The sequence below is a fragment of the Rhincodon typus genome, chromosome 1 (assembly GCF_021869965.1).
Source record: "Rhincodon typus isolate 14 chromosome 1, sRhiTyp1.1, whole genome shotgun sequence".
Classification (NCBI taxonomy): Eukaryota; Metazoa; Chordata; class Chondrichthyes; order Orectolobiformes; family Rhincodontidae; genus Rhincodon; species Rhincodon typus.
Window position 1 is genome coordinate 23,516,860 of NC_063332.1, and position 22,799 is coordinate 23,539,658.

General features: G+C 39.3%; 1 protein-coding gene across 3 annotated transcripts in view; it reads left to right on the top strand.

The window, feature by feature from the left end:
• uvssa (UV-stimulated scaffold protein A) overlaps window positions 1-22,799 on the top strand; it is a 106,036-nt gene that overhangs the window by 61,540 nt on the left and 21,697 nt on the right. For all 3 annotated transcript variants that reach the window (XM_048615734.1, XM_048615800.1, XM_048615866.1), the window contains exons 10-12: window positions 2,985-3,164; window positions 7,614-7,797; window positions 20,461-20,572. In XM_048615734.1, coding sequence (XP_048471691.1) covers window positions 2,985-3,164; window positions 7,614-7,797; window positions 20,461-20,572 — 476 coding nt within the window. The remainder of the gene's footprint in view (window positions 1-2,984; window positions 3,165-7,613; window positions 7,798-20,460; window positions 20,573-22,799) is intronic.

The following is a 22,799-nucleotide window of genomic DNA, read 5'->3' on the forward strand; positions in this document are numbered from 1 at the left end:
TGAATATTTCTAGAACAAATTAAGCATACTAAAAAGATTCAAATTATATGTAACCAAGAAAGGTAAATATCCTGGGGTATGTACATAAAAGCAATGGATATAAAAAAAGTGTTGATTTTCTGTAATATTTCTACTTAGCTGCAGCTGACATCCTGTGTGGACTTCTAAGTGATGGAAAAGATACGAAGTTATTGGAAAAGACCAGATTAATTGAAATGGTACGAGAAGCAGAGGTTGTAGTTCTGAAGAAAGTGTTTTTTTTTAAAAAACGTGGAGTTTTTTCCACTGGAATAGCGAAAACTACAGCAGCAAATAAATTTAATGTTTGTTTCATCGTTAATGAAGAATAAATAGTGAAGCTTTGGCTAAGACTACAATTGGAGCTGCTCATTCGCTGCCAGCAGTTGGAAATCCCATTTAAGTGTGTCACTGGGTCTCCGCTACTCTTCCAACAGCTACAGCTGCCAGCCGTTATACCTATTGGTTAACAATTCAGTGATGGGACATCACATGTTTAGGAATATTACTCAAAAAATTAAGAAGGAAATTAGAAGAAACTTTAGAATTAACAGTCATGGGAACATGGAATATTTTACTACTAATGATTTTTTTCTGCCAGGAACCATAACTTCATTTAAAAAGGAAATGTAAGCATTTGAGAAGGAAGAATAGAAAAACATTAAAAGAAGGGAAATAAGTCATTACTTCTGGTTAAAGAATAGCACCAATGCAGACCACTTACCCTGCAAGTGTAGCAAACCCTGATTTAGAAAAGACTGGATATGTAACTAGAAGAAAAGTACTGTTTATGCAATTTTAAAATCAAGCAGAATGCCAAAAAGTATAAAAATATCTAATCTATCCGTGCCTGTTCACATGTTGTATCTAAATTGTATCTGAGACTCTATAAATTACTTTGGTACCTTCAGAAGATCAAAGTAATACTTCAATAGCTTATTTGGTTTAGAATTTCCAATTTTCTTTTCTGTTTTCTAACTTTAGCCTGTATTTTTCTCTGAATGTCAAGTTCTGAGTTCATACTCCATTACAGAATTTGAGCACATCAGAGTTGAGGATGTGTACAGCATTGTGTTGAAGCTGTCATCCTGGTAAGTAGGACACTAAACTGAGGTCCTGTGTTCAGAAGGATGTAATGATCTGGTGCTATTCAAAGAGTAGGAACCTCTCTTGGTTTCCTGATAAGTAGTCTGTTTAATACAGCTGAGAAAAATACAGATTAAGTGGTCATTTAGTTTTTTTGCTGTTTGTAGGATCTCCCTGTGGACAATTCACTGTACCTATGTTTACAGTGACAACCCTTCAAAGTTAAGTAAAATAAAAACAAAGTGTTGGTGAAAGTGACGGCGTCCGTGGAGAGAGAAGTAAAGTTCATGGTTTCGGTTCAGTATGGTTCTTCACAACTCAAGGGAGTTTGTACAATGTTGATTTTTGTGCTGTGGATAAAATGGGAAAAAGGAGTAAGAGGAACAGATGGGAAATGTGCCTTAAAGCAAAAGGCAAAGAGAGTGCTAATGGTTGTAGAGAACAAGTATATGAACAAAGTAGGTGTCCCTTCGAAGTTAGTTCCTAGTTATGGTGAAGTTTTCAGATACTCTGAGGGCAGGATGAGCTTATTTAAATTTACAAATGGCTGTAGTTTGCTGTAAGCTAACGGTTATCAAAATGTGATGTTAAAACTGTTGAAGGTCCTCCATATTTAACTTTTGTGGACTTAAGTTTGAAGTATTGTGGAGATACCTAGTTTTTTTTTTAAAGAAAAAGCCAGTGAAAAGATGCACTGGAATTTTATTAGCAATAATATATTGGTTCCACACAGTTTTTGGTTTGGATGCTCGAACTCATTTCAGGAGAAACACTTGCTTATTTTATGACTGGGTTTTAAAGCTGTTTTGTTTGAACGGTGTTTGTAGGCTTAGAGTTCAGGAAAGTATGTTGCAAATAAGCTGCTCAGCCTGCGACTCCTGTCTGTGTAACACCTGTGCTGTGAGATCAGAGTGAAACCTGATTATTGTTCTGGAAGAATGACTGAAAACTTCTCAATATTGCATTTCCTGAGCAAACTTTGTCTGCCAAGACACACGAGACATTTGTTTAAAATTAATGACTTGACCAAACATGCAAGAATGCCAGTTTGATAGACTATGGAATATTCTGCACATTATCCTTTCTTCCCTTCAAGAATAACCACCATTTGTCATGAGGTTTTCTTTAAAGTGAATGTCTCCAAAGAGAAACTTGTTTATTTACCCCTTTACCATGGTTGTGCATGTTTCTATTTGTGCAAGCGTATTTTGGTTGGGGGCAGGGTGGTATGGGGAGGATATAAATGTTTATATTAACATATTATGCATTGTGTGTTAAATAATTCTGCATTTTGATTGAATTAGTTTTGTTTTGCAACAAGTAATTTTGTTTATTAAATAAAGCTGATTGATGGATCTTTTCATTCTAAGTCTAATATTGAGAAAGCATATAATTGGCAATATCAGGATTTGGGTGTCATTTTTACTATGCGACCAATAGAGTAGTGGAACTAATGTGACAATGCATTCCTCCTATCTTGCTTTTAACAAAATGTGCAATTGGATTTCTTTCTCCCAAGAAAACTTTATTCTTTCAAGTGTTAGTTGCAGTTGAAGTAAATGCTGAAGCACAAATATAGAAAGAAAAAAGTGGCCAGTAACATGATCCATTGTACATGTTTATAGTTTAGCTCACCTAAACTGTGTCCACTTTCATTTTCCCCTGAATGACCTCCAGAATTATCTATAATCTTTGGAGTAAGTCACTTGCTGTAAACTTCATCAAATTCATTGGCAAGTTATAATGTTTATAAAGATAGTGTTAGTCAAAGTGGGTCTGCATTAACGTGAATGTTAGTGCAAAGGTTAATGAAACTGGAACAGTGATTGTGCAGCACATTATCTTCTATTGATTTTTTTAAATATATGTTCTTCCAACAGCCTGCCTGGAACCTCAGATGGAACAGACATACAGGCATCTACATCAAGACCTGAATTATGCAATGATTATGACAAAAAAAGGAAAAGGGAAGAAGAGATGATGAAAGCTCCTGTGAGATCTTTTGGGATTGACCTTTACTACTGGGGAAAAGAGGCATCAACAACAGGCAGAATTCTCAAGTAATTTATTTTTCAGTTTGATTTTTATTGTTGAAGTGTTACATAAATTACAGCTACAGGATATTACAAAAGTGAGGAGATGGGATGGTATGAGTTCCAATCTCATGTCAAATGTAACATTGTTTTAACTTGAGAATCAGAAATGGATTTTCTTTTGAAGTGAGGAAGTTATGTTGATAATGGTTGCTTTGAAATACAAAATGAATTTCGAGAATGGCACTCAACATACCCAACCAATGTGGAATCACAAAATTCATAAGAATACTGAGCTACACAGCCAACATTGTTTTAAAAAGAATAGAAATTCAAGCTCAATTTTTACAGGCTACAGTCGGAACACATCTTGAACAAACATCTAAAGACAAGAAATAGTTTAGTTACTTAAAAGAAGAAGGCTAGCAGACACTATCCCCTCACCCTAAAATTCTTTTTTATACAACACATCATTCTGAGTCAGAACTATGTTGCCATTGCTTCACTGCCACTGTGTCAAAATAATGGAATTCTCTTCCTGCCTGACAACAGAGTGTACCTATATTACATGGACTGCTGCGGTTCAAGAAAGTGGGCCATCACCGCATTCTTAAGGACAATTGAGAATGCATGGTAAAAAGGCCAGCAATGCCTCAATGATCGAATCGGGGAGAAAGAAACAGATTCTGAGTTTTAAAACCAGGGACATTGAATATAAAAAGAAGAATTCAACTAAGTATGGTTTTGCATGTAATTTTGGGGAGGCTATAGAAATAGTATTTGGATCTTGGGAAAGTTTCGGTAAGGATTCAGCAAGATGGCATTAAGTGGAAATGATAAAGTATGGTTTCAGTTTCAAGCAATTTTGTATCCAATTGGCAAGCTCACCCTGAATCCCATGTGATCTACCATTTACTAATTAGTCTAACGTGTAGAACCTTGTCAAAGACTTTACTAAAATCCAAGTGAACAATGTTACCCACTTTGCCCTCATACATTATTGATATATATTCTAAAATCATGGAACGATCACCATTAGGAGTATATCACCATTAACATACGAGTAGAAACAATGTGAAATGATCAGGGCAAGGCATAAAATACATTATTCCAAAAAATTATACGTTTATCAAATGTAGGTTCACATTGACCATACGTACCCCATAGATTTTCAAAAAAAAACTTTCTACAATGAAACTGCTATTTTCTGAGCAATACAAGTCATTAGTCTTAATGATACGTTACAAAGATAGAACTTTTTGAGAACATATTACACTGGTCTTTGTGTTTGTATTGAAATTTAGACCTTGTTTGATGAAGTTTTATATTAGGAATCTTCAAAATCTTCACAAGGAATTGATTTTGAGGCTCAGAGGAGAAATAGAGGACCATGTAGACAGACCTATAATTTGAATGTGTCACCTTCCTTTAGAAGCAACAGAGGTAAAATCGGAGAATTCTCATTTTATATCTTCCCAGTTAAAACCTGATGTCTTGAACTGTTATAGTCATAATTATAACTAGAGTGTTACCTTCAGCAAGACACAATGTTTTCCTTTCCGCTTAAATGTAAAAATTTAAATAACTTCTTAAAAAGAGAGGGTATAGGTTTAGTGGTTTGACACTGTAGGCTGTTGCTTACTGATAGCAGCTAGAGAAAATTGCTGCATTACTGTGTACTCGATGTTTTGAATGTAGCATTTTCCATTGCCAAGCAAGGGAAACATTTGATTTCTGGCAGTAGTGGATCTGCCACTGGCCAAATGATCTGTTACTTGCCTGAGGGAAAAATTGGAAGACGGAAGTTTTAGAAGTATCTTCACTTAAGTGTGTCTGATTGTGGTTATTAGCCCTTAAAACTACTGAAACACTTATAGCTGATGCTCCTGTGACATCGAGATAGCTGTTCTTGAGCCCAGAAGGTAACCTGATACAATTTCTAACAACTCCAACTTGTCCTTATCCCTTGAGGAACATTCACATTATCTTGTGCTTTTCTGTTTTTGCTGGATTCATGTCATGTACCTTTTCAAAATAAAAATGAGAACCCAATACTAATTGCAAATCTTGAGTTTTAAATTTAAACAAAGACAATTACGTAAGTATGAAGAGTAAGTTGGCTGAGGTAGTTTGGGAAATTAGTTTAAAATACTTCACAGTAGAACTGCAATGGCAAATGTTAAATCATAAATTGCTGGAGAAACATTGCTGGTCTGGCAGCATCTGAAGGAGGAAAGTAGAGTTAACGTTTTAGGTGGGGTGACTCTTCATAGTCACCAGGCTTAAAATGTTAACTCTGCTTTCTTCTGGTGGACGCTGCCAGACCTGCTGAGTTTCTGCAGCAATATCTGTTTTTGTTTCAGATCTCCAGCATTACAAGTTTTTGTACTATAATAAATAAATCATTACTCGGAAATCTATTCCTTTGGAGAATTGAAATACCACTGAAACAGTGGTACCACCATGGAGAAATTGAGAATTATATTAGATCCAACAACTACATTCAACAAGAATATTATAATGTTCCTAAGAAGGTAATACACCTGAGGATTGGGAAGGTTTTAAAACTCATCATGGATGACCATGAAATTGATAAAGAGGAATGAAGTTGAACATGAGGATAAACTGACAAAAAAAATCAAAAAAGCTTTTACAAGTATGTAATAAGGAAGAGCTGAGCAAAAATAAATGTGGGTACCTTAGAGGCAGGAATGGGAGAAATAATGGAGAATAGAGAAATGACGAAGTCTTTGTGTGTGGCTTAAAAAAAAATGAAATATTTAACATGCAGTGGTTTCCCTTTAACTCCCTATTCATTGGACTCTTAAAAAGGTTTTATTAGAGTTATTAAATGTAGGTTTTATGAATGGGAACTATGTTGACCTTGCCTCGTCACATATATGTCTTCATATTAAAAATCATAAAGAGCTAACTTACACCCAACATTCCAACGTGAGTGAGGAATTTAAGGTAATTACAATTAATAAAACAAATATACTGGAGAAGATAATGAGACTAAAACCCAACAAATCCCTGGATCTGATGGCCTGCACCTTCAGGATTTTGCAGTGATCATTAGAGGGTTGGATTTGATTTTTGAGAATTCATTAGAATCTAGAACGATCCCTATTGATTAGAGAGTAGCAAATATAATCCTGCTGTTCAAAAACAGAGGTAAAGAAAAAAAATTCAATTAGAGGCCAGTTAGCTTAACCTCTAAATACCTAAAAACAAACATAGCATGACTGAAATTGGCTAAAATGCAGGAAACAAATCCATCTCCAATCTCCATCACCCTACACTGTTTAATTTTCCTTTTACAATCAGATTTGTGTGTGATTTCATGTTTTTTCTCCTTCATTTGAATTATTTCCATAATAATTTGTACCTCTGCAGCATATTTCTGTGAACATAACATACGTTGTATTTTTGAGTAGATGGCAAGCGGCTCGATGACTGAATCTTATTAATTACAATACATATGTATAGCCACCAGAGGGCACTCTAACCTTTGCTTTCATCAGACACAAAAAGCACTGAAACATTTGTATTCATTAACCTAGTGCTAGATTCACAGACATCATAAAATATATTTGCTTATATTTAGATTAGTAATTGGTATTTTTGTTTTTCTCACTATATATGTTTAATATATGCTGTATAATTGGATTAGTCAAAACAGAAAGGCAGTTTTGCACTTTGGTTGCAATGCTTCATGACTGATATTTTTGTCTGAAATGCCAAGTAATCCCGAAACGTCAGCTTTCCTGCTCCTCTGATGCTGCTTGGCCTGCTGTGTTCATCCAGCTCTACACCTTGTTATCTCAGATTCTCCAGCATCTGCAGTTCCTACTATCTCTAATCCATTGTTTATTGATTTTACTCCATGAATACTAATGAAGTGTAATCTGAATTATTTGCCTGTAGCAGCAACGGCACTAGTGGTGCTGTTCGGAGACTTTTTTAATATATTCATTTTCAGGATGTAGTTGCCTCTGGCTCGGCAGCATTTATTGTCCATCCCTAATTGCCCAGAGGGCAGTTCAGAATCAACCACATTGCTGTGGGTCTGGAGTCACATGTAGGCCAGACCAAGTAAGGATGGCAGTTTCATCCCTAAAGGGCATTAGTGAACCAGATGGATTTTTCCTGACAATCAGCAATGGTTTCATGATCGTTAGAACTCTTAATTCTAGATTTTTATTGAATCCAAATTCTGCCATCTACCGTTGCAGGATTCAAACCCCACAACATTACCTGGAGTCTCTGGATTAACAGCCCAGCGATAATACCACTAGGCCAATGCCACCTTGTGATTCACTGGCATGAGTCCACGTGCTGCTATTCTGACATAATTCATAACTCTAATACAGTATCACTGAATTGCGACTGAGGCTAATATTTAATGTAAAATATTATAATATTTTTGATAAGTTAAGGACTTTTTTTCACACGAATATCTTTAATATTCACTAGAATTGATACTCCACATCGATTTTGGGCATCCAACACAGAAATGGGAGAAGAGTCAGAGAGTAAGGAGTTAGCCACTCTGCAAACGAGATACATAACCTTTGCAGGAAAGTTTGAACCTGTAAATCATAAATGTCGAGCACCTATGCCCAATGGAAGTCTTTGTGAACGCCAGGATCGATTCAAGGTTCGTAAATAAACAATGTATTTCAGAATATTATTTCATTGTTTCTGCATTAGAACGAAAATGTGACAAACATGGGTTAGTGAACGTTTATAATACCCATGTGAAATTTTAACTTGAAATGCATTATTGCCATCACAACAAAGCAAATTACAAGAATAATGCAGTGGATGGTATATTATATACAATACTATCTCAAATCAATGCAATAAAGAAGGGAAAAGACTGAAACTCATCACCGGCAAAAGGCTGCAGCATTGCAGCCTGTTCTAAATTGTGGCCCACCTATATCATAAGTTTTTTTTTTAAACTTATTCAAGGGAATGTGAGCCTTCTTTCTCGACTAGAATTTGTTGCCTACACCTAGTTTCCCTGGAGAAGGCAGTGATGAGCTTTTTTTTAAACCACTGCAGTATAGGAACACCATGATGCTGTTACAAAGGGTATTTCAGAATTTTTGACCCGGTGACAGTAAAAGAGCAGTTAAATAGTTCCAAGTCAGGATGTGTGTGGCTTGGAGGGAATTTGAAGGTGATGCTTCTTCTGTGCATCTTTTGCTGTTGTCCTAGGTGGTAGAGGTCACATGTTTAGAAGATGTGGTCAAAGGTATGTTAGTGAGTTGCTGCAGTGCATCTTGTAGGTGGCACACAATGCTCCCTTGTGTGTTGGTGGTGAAGTCACTCTGTCGAAGGTGTCGAATTTGACAAAGCAGATTGCTTTATCCTGGATGATGTCAGAAGTTTTAAATGTTGTCGCAGTTGCAGCTATCCAGTGGGGAGAATTCCATCACACTCCTGACTTGTCTTTTGTGGGTGGTGAACAGGTCTCTCCTGGGGAGGTAGGAGGTGAGTTGCTCACTGCAGAATTCCTAGTCTCTGACCTGTAGTGAGTGTGGATAAGACTGGGCCATTTCAGTTTCTGGACAAAGATAACCCAAGGATATTCATAGTGTGTAATTCAATGATGGTAATACCATTGAATGTCAAGTGGCATTGGTTAGATTCTCTCTTGTTTGAGATGGTCCTAGATTGGCACTTTTTTTTTCTTTATATGTTCATGGGATGTGGGCCAGGCAGCATTTATTGCCCATTCCTAATTGCCCAGAGGGCAGTTGAGAGTCAACTACATTGCTGTGGGTCTGGAGTCACATGTAGACCAGACCAGGTAAGGATTAAAATTTTCTTCCCTAAAGGACATTAGTGAACCTGATGGTTTTTTCCAATAATCGACAATGGATTCATGGTCATCATTCGTCTCTTAATTCCAGATTTTTTAAAATTGAGTTCAACTCTGTCATGGTGGGATTTGAATCCATGTACCCAGAATTTACCTGGGTCTCTGGATTAACAGTCCAGCAGTAATACTACTAGGCTATTGCCACTGCTTGTGTGGCATAAATATTACATGCCACTTATCAAGCAAAACATGGATATTGTCTAGGTCTTGCTGCATTGGAAGATGGGCTGCTCAGGATCTGAAGAGTCATGAGTGGTGCTGAATGTTGCACAGTCATCGGAAAACATTCTTACTTCTAACCTTGTATTGGAGGGAAAGTCAGTGATGAAGTAGCTGAAAATGTTTGAGCCTACCCAGAATAACTCCTGCAATGATGTCTTGGGGCTGAAATAATTGACCTCCAACAATCTCAACTATTTTTCTTTGAGCTGGGGATGACTCCAGCTAGCAGAGTTTTCCCCCGATTCCCAGTGATTCGATTTTTGCTAGAGCACCTTGGTGCCATGCTTAGTTGAATGCTGACTTGAGATCAAGGGCAGTCACTCCTTCCTAATGTCTAGATTTCCGCTGTTTTGTCCCTTTTTGTACCTAGGCTGCAATGAGGTTCGGAGCTGAGTAGCCCTGGCAGAAAGCAAACTGAGCATCAGTGAGCAGGTTTATTCCTTTCCAAATCACATTTGATAGCACTGTTGAAAACCCCTTTCGTCACTTTTTGCCATTAATGGAAAGTAGACTGAAGGGGTAGTAATTGTTTGCGTTGAATTTGTCCATCTTTTTGTATGTGGGATAGAGCTGGGCACTTTCCCACATTGACAATGTTGTAATCGTTAATAGGAAATTGGTTAGATATGTTAGAGATACTAAAAAAGTAGTACATGCACAACGCAAACTGAATAGACCTCAGGATAAATTTGGACTGTGCAGCTACTTTATGGAGATGTAGAGGAGTCTGTTGAAACTTAAGGACACCTGTCATTACAAACTACAATCTAGCTACTGATCAATACCTTCCCATCCCATGACCTCCACATGCTGAAAGAACAAGAACAGCAGGTGCATAGGAACACCTCAACCTGCAAGTTCCTCTCCAAGTCACACATCATCCAGATTTGAAACTGTATCACTGTTCCTTCACTGTCACTGGATCAAAATTCTGTAACTTGTACAGCAGCGGTTCAAGAAATTGGGTCGTCGCCACCTTTCTGTGGGTAATTAAGGCTGCTCTTAGGTAAAGGGACATCTGGCATGTGATAGGCTTTCAAAAATAAGATGACGAGAGTTCAGGGCCATTATGTTCCTGTTAGTGTGAGGGGTAACGCTGGTAGGTGTAGGGAACACTGGATGATGAGAGATATTGAGGCTCTGGTCAAGAAAAAGAAGGAGGCATATGTCAGGTGTAGATCAAGTGAATCCTTGGAGCAGTATAAGTGGAGTAGGAATACACTTAAAAGGGAAATCTGGAGGGCAAAAAGGATACATGAGATAGCTTTGGCAGATAGGGTTAAGATGAATCCAGAGAGATTCTACAAGTACATTAGGGACAAAAGAGCAGCTAGGGAGAAAATAGATCAACGAGGCCATCTATATATGGAAGCACAGGAGATGGGTACGATACAAAACAAACATTTTGCCTCTGTAGTTACTGTTGAGAAAGATATGGAAGCTAGGAAAGTTGGGGAAAAAAATAGTGATGTCTTGAAGAGAGTCCACATTACGGATGAGTAGATGCTGGAGGTCTTAAAACGCATAAAAATAGATAAATCCCCAAGACCTGATCAGGTGTATCCCAGAACATTGCAGGGCCCCTCACAGAGACATTTGTAACATGGTCAGCCAAGGGTGATGTGCCGGAAGACTGGAAGGGTGGCTAATGTTGTGTCATTGTTTAAGAAAGGCTGCAAGGAAAAGCCAGGGAATGACAGACTAATGAGTGTGACGTCAAATGGTGGATACGTTATTGGAAGGGATTCAGAGAGAAAGGATTTATATGTATTTGGAAAGGCAAGGGATAGTCAGCATGGCTTTGTTCATGGGAAATCATGTCTCACAAATTTGATTGAGTTTTTTGAAGAGGGTACCCAAGAAAATACATGAAGTGGTAGACGTTGTCTACATGGACTTTTACCAGGCATTCTACAAGGACCTGCAAGGTAGTTTGGTTAGTAAAGTTAGATTACATGGGGCCCAGGGAGAGAGAGCCAATTGGATACAAAATTGGCTTGATGGTAGAAAACAGGGGGTGGTGGTAGATAATTGTTATTCAGACTGGAGGCCTGTGACCAGCAGTGTGCCACAAGGATCAGTTCTGGGTGTACTGTTGTTTGTTATTTATAGCAATGATTTGGACAGGAGTGTAGATAGTATGGTCAGTAAATTTGTGGATGACACCAAAAGTGGTGATATAGTGGACTGTGAAGAAGGCTATCTAAGAGTACAAGGAGATCTTGATCAGATGGGCCAAAAAGTGCAGATGGAGTTTAATTCAGATGAATTTTGAGGTGTTGCATTTTGGTAAGGCAAACCAGGCAGAACATACACAGTTAATGGTAGGGCCCTGGGGAGTGTTATTGAGCAGAGGAACCTAGGAGTGCAGGTTCATAGTTCCTTGAAAGTGGCATCGCAGATAGACAGGGTGGTGAAGAAGGGGTTTAGTACGATTGCCTTCATTTGTCAGAGCATTGAGTTATGGGAGTTAGAATGTTATGTTGTGGCTGTATAAGACAGACCACCCTGCAATAGGAAGGATGTGTCAAACTAGAAAGGGTACTGAAAAAAATTACAAGGATGTTGCAGAGACTGGACAGTTTGCGTTATAAGGAGAGGCTTGAAAGGTTGGGACCTTTTATCCCTAGCGTGTCGGAGATTAAGGGGTGACCTTAGTGGTTTATAAAATCATGAGGGGCATAGATAAGGTGAATACGGGGTTGGGAAGTTCAAATCTCGAGGGCATTGTTTCAAGGTGAGAGGGGAGAGATTTAAAAGGGACCTGAGGTACAACTTTTTCACACAGAGGGTGGTGCGCCTATGGAAATGAGCTGCCCTAGAAAGTGTTAGAGGCAAGTAGAATTACAACATGTAAAAAGCATTTTCACAGGCACATGGAAAGGAAGGGTTTTGAGGAATATGGGCAGATTATAAAGCTGCATATGTAGTACCATTATTCAAGAAGGAGGAAAGAAAAAAGAAAGCTGGAAACTAAAGGCTTCTGATCTAGCATCTGTTTTTAGGAAAATGTCTAAATGAATAAAACAGATTTTATTAAGAAAGTATAAGCAGATCATTCAGAAATCATAATACAATCAAGCAGAGTCAACATACTTTGGGAAAGGAAACTGTTTGACAAATTTAAGAGTTCTTTGAGGATATAACAAGCAGGTGAATAAAGAGAAACTGATAAATGTAGTGTCTTTAGATTTCCAAAGGGTATTCAGTAAGGTACCACACAAAAGATTACTGCAGAAGATGAGCACTCATGGTGTTAAGGGGGATTTATTAGCATGGGTAGATGATTGACTAACCAACAAGGAACAGAATTGGGAAATGTAGATCATTTTACGTCGGCAAACCAATTAGTGCAGTGCTGAGGCTTTTATTTCATCGTGGGATGTGAGCAACGCTGGCTGGCCAGCATTTCTTGCCCATCCCTAGTTGCACTTAAGAAGGTGGTGGTGAGCTGCCTTCTTGCAGCACTGCAGTCCACCCATTGTGAGTTGACCCACAATGCCATTAGGGAGGGAATTATGATTTTGACCCAGGGACAGGGAAGGAACGGCAATACATTTCCAAGTCAGGATGATGAGCGGCTTGGAAGAGAACGTGAAGGTGATGGCTTTCCCATATATCTGCTGCCCTGTCCTTCTAGGCGGAAGTGGCTGTGGGTTTGGAAGGCACTGTCTGAGGATCTTTGAATTTCTGCAGTAGCTGGTACACACTGCTGCTACCGAGTGTCAGTGATGGAGGAAGTGGATGCTGTAAGATACAATTTACTGGGTATGACAATGTCAGGCTGTCGCTTGACTGTCTGTGAATTTTGGCACGAGCGGTAATCTGTCTGATTTCGTTTTTTTTTGACATTTTGTAATAATTTGTAGTCCATTTCAAAGGGCAATTGAGAGTCAACCACATTGCTGTGGGTTCGGAGTCACATGTAGGCCAGAACAGGTAAGGATGGCAATTTCCTTCCTTAACGAACATTTGCAAACCAGATGGGTTTTTCCTGACATTCGACAGTGGTTTCATCATAGAATCCCTACATTGTGGAAGCAGGCCATTGAGTCCTCCAAAGAGCATCCTACCCATACTCATTCCACTACCCTATCCCTATCCCTGTAACACTGCATTTCCCATGGTTAATCCACTTAGCCTGCTCATACCTGGACCTTATGGGTAATTTAGCATGGCCAAACTACCTAACCTGCACATCTTTGGACTGTGGGAGGAAACCGGAGCACCCGGTGGAAACCCATGCAGGCACGGGGAACATGTACGAACTCCATACAGACAGACACCCAAGGGTGGAATTGAACCCGGGTCCCTGACACTGTGAGGCAGTGGTACTAACTACTGAGCCGCTGGGCCATCAGTAGATTCTTAATTCCAGCTATTTTTTATTGAATTCAAATTCCACTAATCTGCTGGGGATTTGAAGCGACTCCCCAGAACACTAGCTGAGTTTCTGGATTAATAGCCTAGCGATAATACTGCTAGGCCATCGCCTGTACTGTAAAAGAAATCTCACTATCAAGAGTGGGATTTCCTCAACTATTTCCAATCCATATTATGATTGGAATGGAGGGACCGAGTATATTGTAGCCAAATTTGCGCTTGTTACAATAGAAAGGAAATTAAAGTTGTGAGAAGGATACAGGATATAGGTTGCTCAAAAATTTAACAAATGGAGTATAATATGGGAAAAGGTTTGGCTATAAGAACAGAAAAAAACAATATTTTTAAATAGGGAGAGACTGTAAACTGATGGAGGACAAATGGATCTGAGTGTTCTTATTCATTGATAAAAATGAAATGTTGGCCTTTATTGCAAGAGGGATGGGGCATGAAAATAGGCAAGTCCTGCTATAACAATGTACAACACATTGGTGACAGCATACCTTGAGAACTGTTTATGGTTTTAGCCTCGTTACTTTAATGAACAAAATGCTTGCCTTGGAAGCAGTTCAGAGTAGTTTCAGTAGGCTGATTCCTGGGCTGAAGAACTTGTCTCATTGGGAAATGTTGAGCCTGTACACATTGGAGATTAGAAGAATACGAGGTCATCTCTTTAAAACATGTAAGATTCTGAGGAGGACTTGACAGGAATCTTTTCATACAAAGAGTGGTCTCAGTATTGACCATTGATGCAGGTTTTCTGGTCCCAGTGGTGGAACATGGTATGACATTTACTGCAATTGAGGGTCCCACTGGCACTGGGTGTTCAGAGGAGCTGATTTATGACAAAACTTGGAATTCTGGAACTAGAAATGGTTCCATGGGAGTGCTTCACTGGTGGTTCCGTTGTCTGATGATTTTGGTTTTTTAATAATGCTGATTTACTCGGAGCTTTTTCAAGCAAGCATAAAGCCTTCTTAGGAATGCAGCGTTGCAGCAAACCACATTGTGTCCAAGTGCTCCAGCACATTTGGAACACTGATTCTGCTGACCACTTCTGCCCAACACTGCTAAGAGCCTCCAATACCACCACCAACCCCCCCCCCCCCCCCCACCCCAAGGCATGCCACGCTTCGGTCCTCCCCCACATTGCTTACTGCGTCTGTAGCCCTGACACTTCTCACTCCAGTGGATTTGGGGTGGCATTGTTTGCTTTGGGGTGGACTCTGTTTGAAATGTGGAGGTGAAAGGGGGTGGGAACCCAAAAATGACAGATATGTTCACAAATAGTGAAATGTATTGAAGACAGATCTTAAGAGACAGGTCTTCAGTTGATGATGATGAAGTAGGCGTGTCTTCACTGCAATTGTGCTTCACCACAAGGCTATTATCCCACCTTATCTCATCCCTGGATTCAAACAGGAGCTGTGACAGGAATTTCCTAAGGCACTGGTGTAAAAGAGTAAGGCTACACCTTTAAATAGGTTTACACGCACTTTCACTCTGCTGCTGATGGAAAGATCAGGGCAAATGTATTTTTTAAGGGAAAGGTGGGTAAATAGTTGAAAAAAAAGGCTACAAAGAGAAAGTCTGAGAGTAGGGATTAGTTTTGAATTACTACAGTAAAGAGTAGATGCTTTGGAATAAATGGCTTCCTTCTGGCTGTAAGTCTACGGTTGTATATTACATGTACCAGAACCACCTGGCTCCCTCTTTGGTAGCTACAAGTGACCTTTATCAGGGAAGGATGAGCAGGCTTTGTCATTTTTCTCTTGAAAGGGGCAGGCTGAGGGATGATCTAATTAAGGCTTTTGAAACAGTGAAAAAATTTGACATAATAGGCACAGCGTATTTCCACTTGTGGGAAAGAGCAGAGCTGAGAACTATCAATGTAAGATAGGATTAAACACGTAGTGAATTCAGAAGAAACTTGTTTATTTGGAGATTAAGGATGTGCAAAGAGTAGTTGAGCAAATGGTATAGATACATTTAAAGGAAAGCTGGGCACGTAAGGAGGGTGAAGGAAGTAGAGAGTTATGTTGATTGAATTAAATGGGAAAGGATGGGAGGAGGCTCACATGGATCATATTTGCTGGCATCGACCATTTGGTCCAAATGTCTTGTTTCTGTGCTGATTATGTATAATAGCTATTATCTTTGAGATATATATTATAGCCAAAGGAAGAATTTATTTTTAGTCAGATATCTTTCAGCTTATCACTATTCTTCCTGATTTGAAATCTCAAGATTTGAAGAAAGCACTAGCTGAAATGTATCAAGCTATTTGAAGAAGATTTTATTGTATGTTGAATTAGTAGGATGGAAAAAGTTTTGTACGAATAGTGCTAATCGGGCAAAGAGACCTTGGAGTGCCAGTTCATTGTTCCTTGAAAGTAGAGTTGCAGATAGGATAGTGAAGAAAGCGTTTGGTATGCTTGCCTTTATTAGTCAGTGCATTGAGTATAGGAAATGGAAGGTCATGTTGCAGCTGTACAGGACATTGGTTAGGCCACTTTTGGAATACCATGCAATTCTGGTCTCACTGCTATAGGAAGGATGTTGTGAAACTTGGAACGGTTCAGAAAAGATTTACAAGAATGTTGCCAGGGTTGGAAGATTTGAGCTATAGGGAGATGCTGAATGGGCTGAGGCAATTTTCCCTGGAATGTCAGAGGCTGAAGGGTGACCTTATACAGGTTTATAAAATCATGAGGGGCATGGATAGGGTAAATAGACAAAGTCTTTTCTCCGGGTTAGGGAGCCCAAAACTAAAGGGCATACGTTTAAGGTGAGGGGAAAGATTTAAAATGGACCTAAGGGGGGACTTTTTCACGCAGAGAGTGGTGCATGTAAGGAATGATCTGCCAGAGGAAGTGGAGGAGACTGGTACAATTACAACATTTTAAAGGCATCTGAATGGGTATATGAATAGCAAGAGTTCAGGGGTATATGGGCCAAATGCTGGCAAATGGGACTAGATTTATCTAGGATATTTGGTCAGCGTGGCCAAGTTGGACCAAAGGGTCTGTTTCCATGCTCTTCATCTCTAATGACTCTAAGTGGTCTGTTTGGTGCTGGATAGTGTCAAACTTCTAGAATGTTTGTTTCAGCTGCATTTATCCAGGCAAGTGGGGAATATTCCATCACACTCCATCTTTACTTTGTTCATGGTGGACAGGCTTTGGGGAGCCAGGAAGTGAGTTACTTACCGCAATATTCCTAGCCTCTGACTTGTTCTTGTAGCCACTGTATTTATATGGCAAAGTTCAGTTGAATTTCTGGTCAATGATAACCCCCAGGATGTTAATAATGGGGGAATTCAGTGCCAATAACACCATTGAATATCAAGGGACAGTGGTTAGTTTGTTTCTTAATGGAGATGGTCATTGCCTGGCCTAAGTGTGGTGCGAAAGTTGCTTGTCACTTGTCACCCAAGCCTGGATATTGTCCAGGTTTTGTTGTGTTTGAATATGGACTGCTTCAGGAGTCGCGAATGGTGCTGAACATTGTGCGGTCATTGATGACTATCCCCATTTCTGACCTTCTGATGAAGAGAAGGTCATTGATGAAACTGCTGAAGATGCTTGGGCCGAGGACACTAAGCTGAAGGCCTCCTGCAAAGATGATCCATTTGGTAATAAATGGGGAGGGCTATATTTTTTAATCAGCCTGCTCAGATGTATTATGGCACATATGGAACAGGTGGGACTTGAACCTGGGCTTTCTTGCTCAGAGGCAGTGACACTACCACTGCACCACAAGAGCCCTTGAGTCTGTTTCTGCAGCCGTTGTTTCGACATGACATCCTTTAAGTCAATGTAGAAATATCTTGAGTATGGGTTGCTTAGGATCATAATGTTAAATGGGAAGGAAAAGAGTTATTAAAGTTTTAAATTAAGAATAGATCGAAGGGTCCTGCAAATATGAGTTACTTAAACCCATTTGGATTATCCTGTTTTGTACAGGAGCCAATCCATTTACATTTTCCTCTTTGAGCCATCTCTCTGTGTTTCTTACTGAAATAAGAATCAATTCATTTCTTTTGTTCGTCTTTCAGATGAGTATAGTTACTTTGGTGGATGGTTGGTGCACTCCATGAATCCATACCCTATCATTCATTTAGCTCGAACAATTGCTGCTTTTAATGTTTAGTCAGCCAGCACGCTCAAAAAATATTTTTATCTGCTCTATGCCCCACAGCAAAAAGTACATAATTATACCTTTAGTGCTGATACCTGTTTTAAATTCCATAATAATAAATGCCATTTTCTGCTTGCCTTAAAGAGAAATAAAAGTCCTTTTCTTCAAAGTTGCCCCATTGCCTAACTTTCAATGAAATTACATTTAGTGCTTATAATCTCACTAATCTCCACAAACCCAGCAAATTATGACATGACCCCCACTTGCTGCAGTACTCAATTTGCCTGAATTCACAAGAAGAAGCTCATACAAATAGCTTTGAGCTAAGGAAATTGCCAAAATTCTATAGATGCTAATTTGAATATCATTTTTGAAAAGTTTTAATTTAACAGTAAACTTTACTAATATAAAATTTATAAAATAATATAAAACTAATATAAAATTTCTCATGTTAACTTTGGATTCTTTTAGAAAAACGAAGGTTCAAAATTTCCTTTCTGAAGTCATTTTCACAAGTTAGCTGAATACTTCAAAATGTTGTGTGGTGAATAGCCAAATTAGAATCCTTGTTGCATTTGCTAAGAACTGAGCCTACATATGCGAAGGAAATAGTACTACTAATGTGGAAAACAAGTGCTGTAAAAGTGGAAAATTGATCCACTCATATGCACCATTAACTCTCACTAAGAATGTGAGAGCACCTGTACCATTAAGTCCCCTTGACACCATTTGCCATAAGATCAACTTTAAGACACAGTATCAGAATCAGTCATTGTTTGCTATAATTTCACACTTTCTTTCTGATTACTCAGCTTTGGTAAAATGAGTTTCTGCTAATATAGCTGTTCGGGTCATTGAATATTGCTGCATGGCTTCTTGGTCTGTTTACCTGCTTTGGCTCTAAAATACACTAATTTTTAAAAATTTGTCGCAGTCTTTTTGTGTAATGAACTGAAAAGCTTCGTAATAGGTGTGTCCAAATTGAATATATATTTGACACCTGCCACTACTTTGTATTAGGTTTTAGTTGCGTAGAAATTGCAATGAGTATTGTATGTGCCACAGTTTGAACAGTCATGTCTAACAACCTTGACAAAATTCAGTGTTTTGGGAGCACAGAATTTCATGATACCTCAAGATGTAGTTTGCCATCCCTCAAATTATCCCTGTATTGGTTTTTAATTGTTTAATATTCTACCCTAACAGTGATAACTTGTGCTGGGAATATACATTTTATGGAAAGATGCTAAACAATGTATGAAAAATGGAACTTACTGGATCAAAAATAGTACCCCTGAAAGCATGAGTACTAGCAGATAAAGCCATAATGAAGGATTTGGGAATTTTATAAATGAAGAGTGTGCAATTTGGAATAAAGAAATAATGCTGACTTTATGCAAAACACTATACTGCAGTTAAGACCATTCTATTAGGATTTGTAGCCCCCATTATAGAAGAGATATCAAAACCATAGAATGCATATTGTATCAATTCATCTGAATGATCCCATTGAATAAGGCATTTAAGAGAAGGGACTTGATACGCTGGAACTGTTTCCACTGAAGCAGCATATGCTAATGGAATTCTGAAGAAGAGTCATATGCACTCTGTTTCTCTTTCCACAGATGCAGCTCGATCTATTGAGATTCTCCAGCATTTTCTGTTCTTATTTTAGGATAATGTTTTTTTTTAAATGAAAGATTTTCAAAAGGAATAGAATGTTTCCTCTGGTGAGAGAGATAATTGTGAGGAATGATCGATTTAAAACTGTCTCAAGAGAAGTTAGAATTTCTTGAACAGATAATCTTCAGACATGAAGGTGGTTAAAAGAGTGAATGTTTTATCACTCAAAGGAAAATTGGATAAATACTCGAAGCTAAGAGGAAGAGTAAGGAAGTGGGATTGATTTTGGAATGCTCAAGCAAATCCCTTCCACATATACTAGACTGAATGGTCTCCTATGCTGTAAATCTTAATGATTCAATAACGCATCAGAACAGGTACTTAGAATTTCTCATTCGCAAGTTTTATGTTTCATTCCAGATTGGTGCTAGGTGTCTCTCTGGCATTGAGTCACAGAGTGCAAATACTTGCAGACAATTTATCTTGTTGTAAAAAAGGAACTTCAAATAAGAGGATTTAACCTTGATTCTAAAGCATTTTCCTCCAGCCCACTTTCCAATCATCCATGTATTTATGGATCTACATTGGATCCTGGACTGGCCACATGTCAGTTTACAATTCTCACATTGTGTTCAAAGTCCTCCCACCTATCATAGTCTCTGTAATTTCCTTCAATTATACAATCCTCAGATCTCTGTGACCCTCCATTTTTTAACTTAGTTTCTTTACTTTCTCATCACTTTTGGAATTGTCTATTTAAACATCTTCATCTTTCTGTTCTTTTAAGCAGCTTCTTAGTACCTGCCTCTTTGACCAAGCATTCAGTTCAGTGTCTGAGTTTTTCCAAGTTCACTCCTGTAAAGTGGCATGCTTTGCTAAATTGAATGTCTCATAAATGCATGTCATTGCTCTGAATGAACATGGTCAAATATTAGCAAAAGTAGTCAAACAGAAATGCAGAGCAACACTGCTAACAAACCTCTCAAAACCTGCTGTTGAAGTAATCGATTTTCTTTTATGCTGTGTTCTTATTACACCTTTTTTTGTATATATGCTTCATAGTGCCCTTTCCATGGAAAGATTATCCCAAGAGATGAGCAAGGAAATCCTATGAACCCAGAAGATATTCAAAGACTGAAGCAAGAAGAACAGCAGAAACAGAAAGCGAAAGCTGGTATGGCAGCATGATTTTTCAAAATCTTTGTAATATATATTTGCCAGTGAACCAATATTTACTCAATAAATAAGTGAGTTTTAAATGTGTGTCTGAGCCAATTCAGGGTCATTGTCAAATGTAAACATTGAGCTACCTTATCATTGACATACTGTGTGGGAAAGGGAATACTTGTCTGAACAGGGAAGACTTCAGCAGCTAAAACTAAATTGTTTAAATCAGAGAGCATACAAAAAATGATAGACCAGGTCTTTTTAGAACTTTAACATTAGTGGAATGGTAATATGGTAAATCCATTTCCATTAATACCATGCATTTTAATTTTTAAATTAGCCCTGTTCTGTAGCACCTTGTCCACACCATGATGCAGGAGCAAGAAATATGCTCTGGTGAAATTTATTTGGGACATGTCACCTTAAGTAAAATTATGAGTGAGGTTTGCAAGTTCTGAACATCTGTATTGAGCTGTTATTGGGCAACCTTGCATAAATCCAAAGAAATAGTGCCCCATTGGAGTCAAGGACTAGTGGAGTGGTGAGAATAAAGGAGAAAAAATGCATTTATATAGTACGTTTCCTGTCCTAAGTATCAAATTTTCACTCAGCTTAAGCTTACTAGCTTAAATCAGGAATCCATTTCCTTGTAGGACCAGGATTGCAGCTGGAGTTGTGGGAAAATCTCATGATTGGGTAGAGCCTTTCCCCGCTGCAGCTGTCTTTCCTCATACCTTTCAATCTTCCCCTAGTCAGAAAGTCCAAGCCTAATTATCTGATTGACTACACTTAAGTTTCTATAGATTACACTCCAATTTATAGATTTTTGATTTTTGAAATAAAATTCTAAATCTTAATTCTAAAGTAATTGAGTCTTTAGTTCTCCAATTCAGAATTTACTAAATTTCCATGTTAATTCAAGAGAGTGCTCAAGTTTCCATAGGAGTGTAGCTGACTGACCTATACTGTATCAGTTTATTAATGTGGGAATTGGGTCATATCTTAAATATGGCTCTTTGATGAGACATAACCTGCCTAGAAACTATGGTGGCGGAGTTTCTGAAACAACCAGGTCAGAAAGCTGTTGTTTTGGCACTGTGTTGGAAAGAAGCAGTTGGTCTCCACTAATTGGGGATTTACAAATAACTTAAATGTTTTTGATCATGAGATAGTAGGAACTGCAGATGCTGGAGAATCTGAGACAACAAGGTGCAGGGCTGGATGAACACAGCAGGCCAAGCAGCATCGTAGGAGCAAAAAGGCTGACGTTTCGGGCCTAGACCCTTCATCAGAAAAGGGGGAGGGGAAGGGGGTTCTGAAATAAATAGGGAGAGAGTGGGAGGCGGATAGAAGATGGATGGTGGAGAGGAAACAAACAGGTCGAAGAGGCGGGGATGGGGCCAGTAAAGGTGAGTGCAGGTGGGGAGTTAGGGAGGGGATAGGTCAGTCCAGGGAGGACGGACGGGTCAAGGGGGCGGGATGAGGTTAGTCGGTAGGAGATGGGGGTGCGGCTTGAGGTGGGAGGAGGGGATAGGTGGGAGGAAGAACAGGTTAGGGAGGCGGGGACGAGCTGGACTGGTTTTGGGATGCGGTAGGGGGAGGGGAGATTTTGAACCTTGTGAAATCCACATTAATACCATTGGGCTGCAGGGTTCCCAAGCGGAATATGAGTTGCTGTTCCTGCAACCTTCGGGTGGCATCGTTGTGGCACTGCAGGAGGCCCAGGATGGACATGTCGTCTGAGGAATGGGAGGGGGAGTTGAAATGGTTCGTGACTGGGAGGTGCAGTTGTTTATTGCAAACCGAGCATAGGTGTTCTGCAAAGCGGTCCCCGAGCCTCTGCTTGGTTTCCCCGATGTAGAGGAAGCCACACCGGGTACAGCGGATGCAGTATACCACATTGGCAGATGTGCAGGTGAACATCTGCTTGATGTGGAAAGTCTTCTTGGGGCCTGGGATGGGGGTGAGGGAGGAGGTATGGGGGCAGGTGTAGCACTTTCTGCGGTTGCAGGGAAAAGTGCCGGGTGTGGTGGGGCTGGAGGGGAGTGTGGAGCGGATAAGGGAGTCACGGAGAGAGTGGTCCCTTCGGAAAGCAGATAAGTGTGGGGAGGGAAAGATGTCTTTGGGGTCAGATTGCAGATGGCGGAAGTGTCAGAGGATGATGCGTTGGATCCGGAGGTTGGTGGGGTGATACGTGAGGACGAGGGGGATTCTTTTTTGTTTCTTATTGCGTG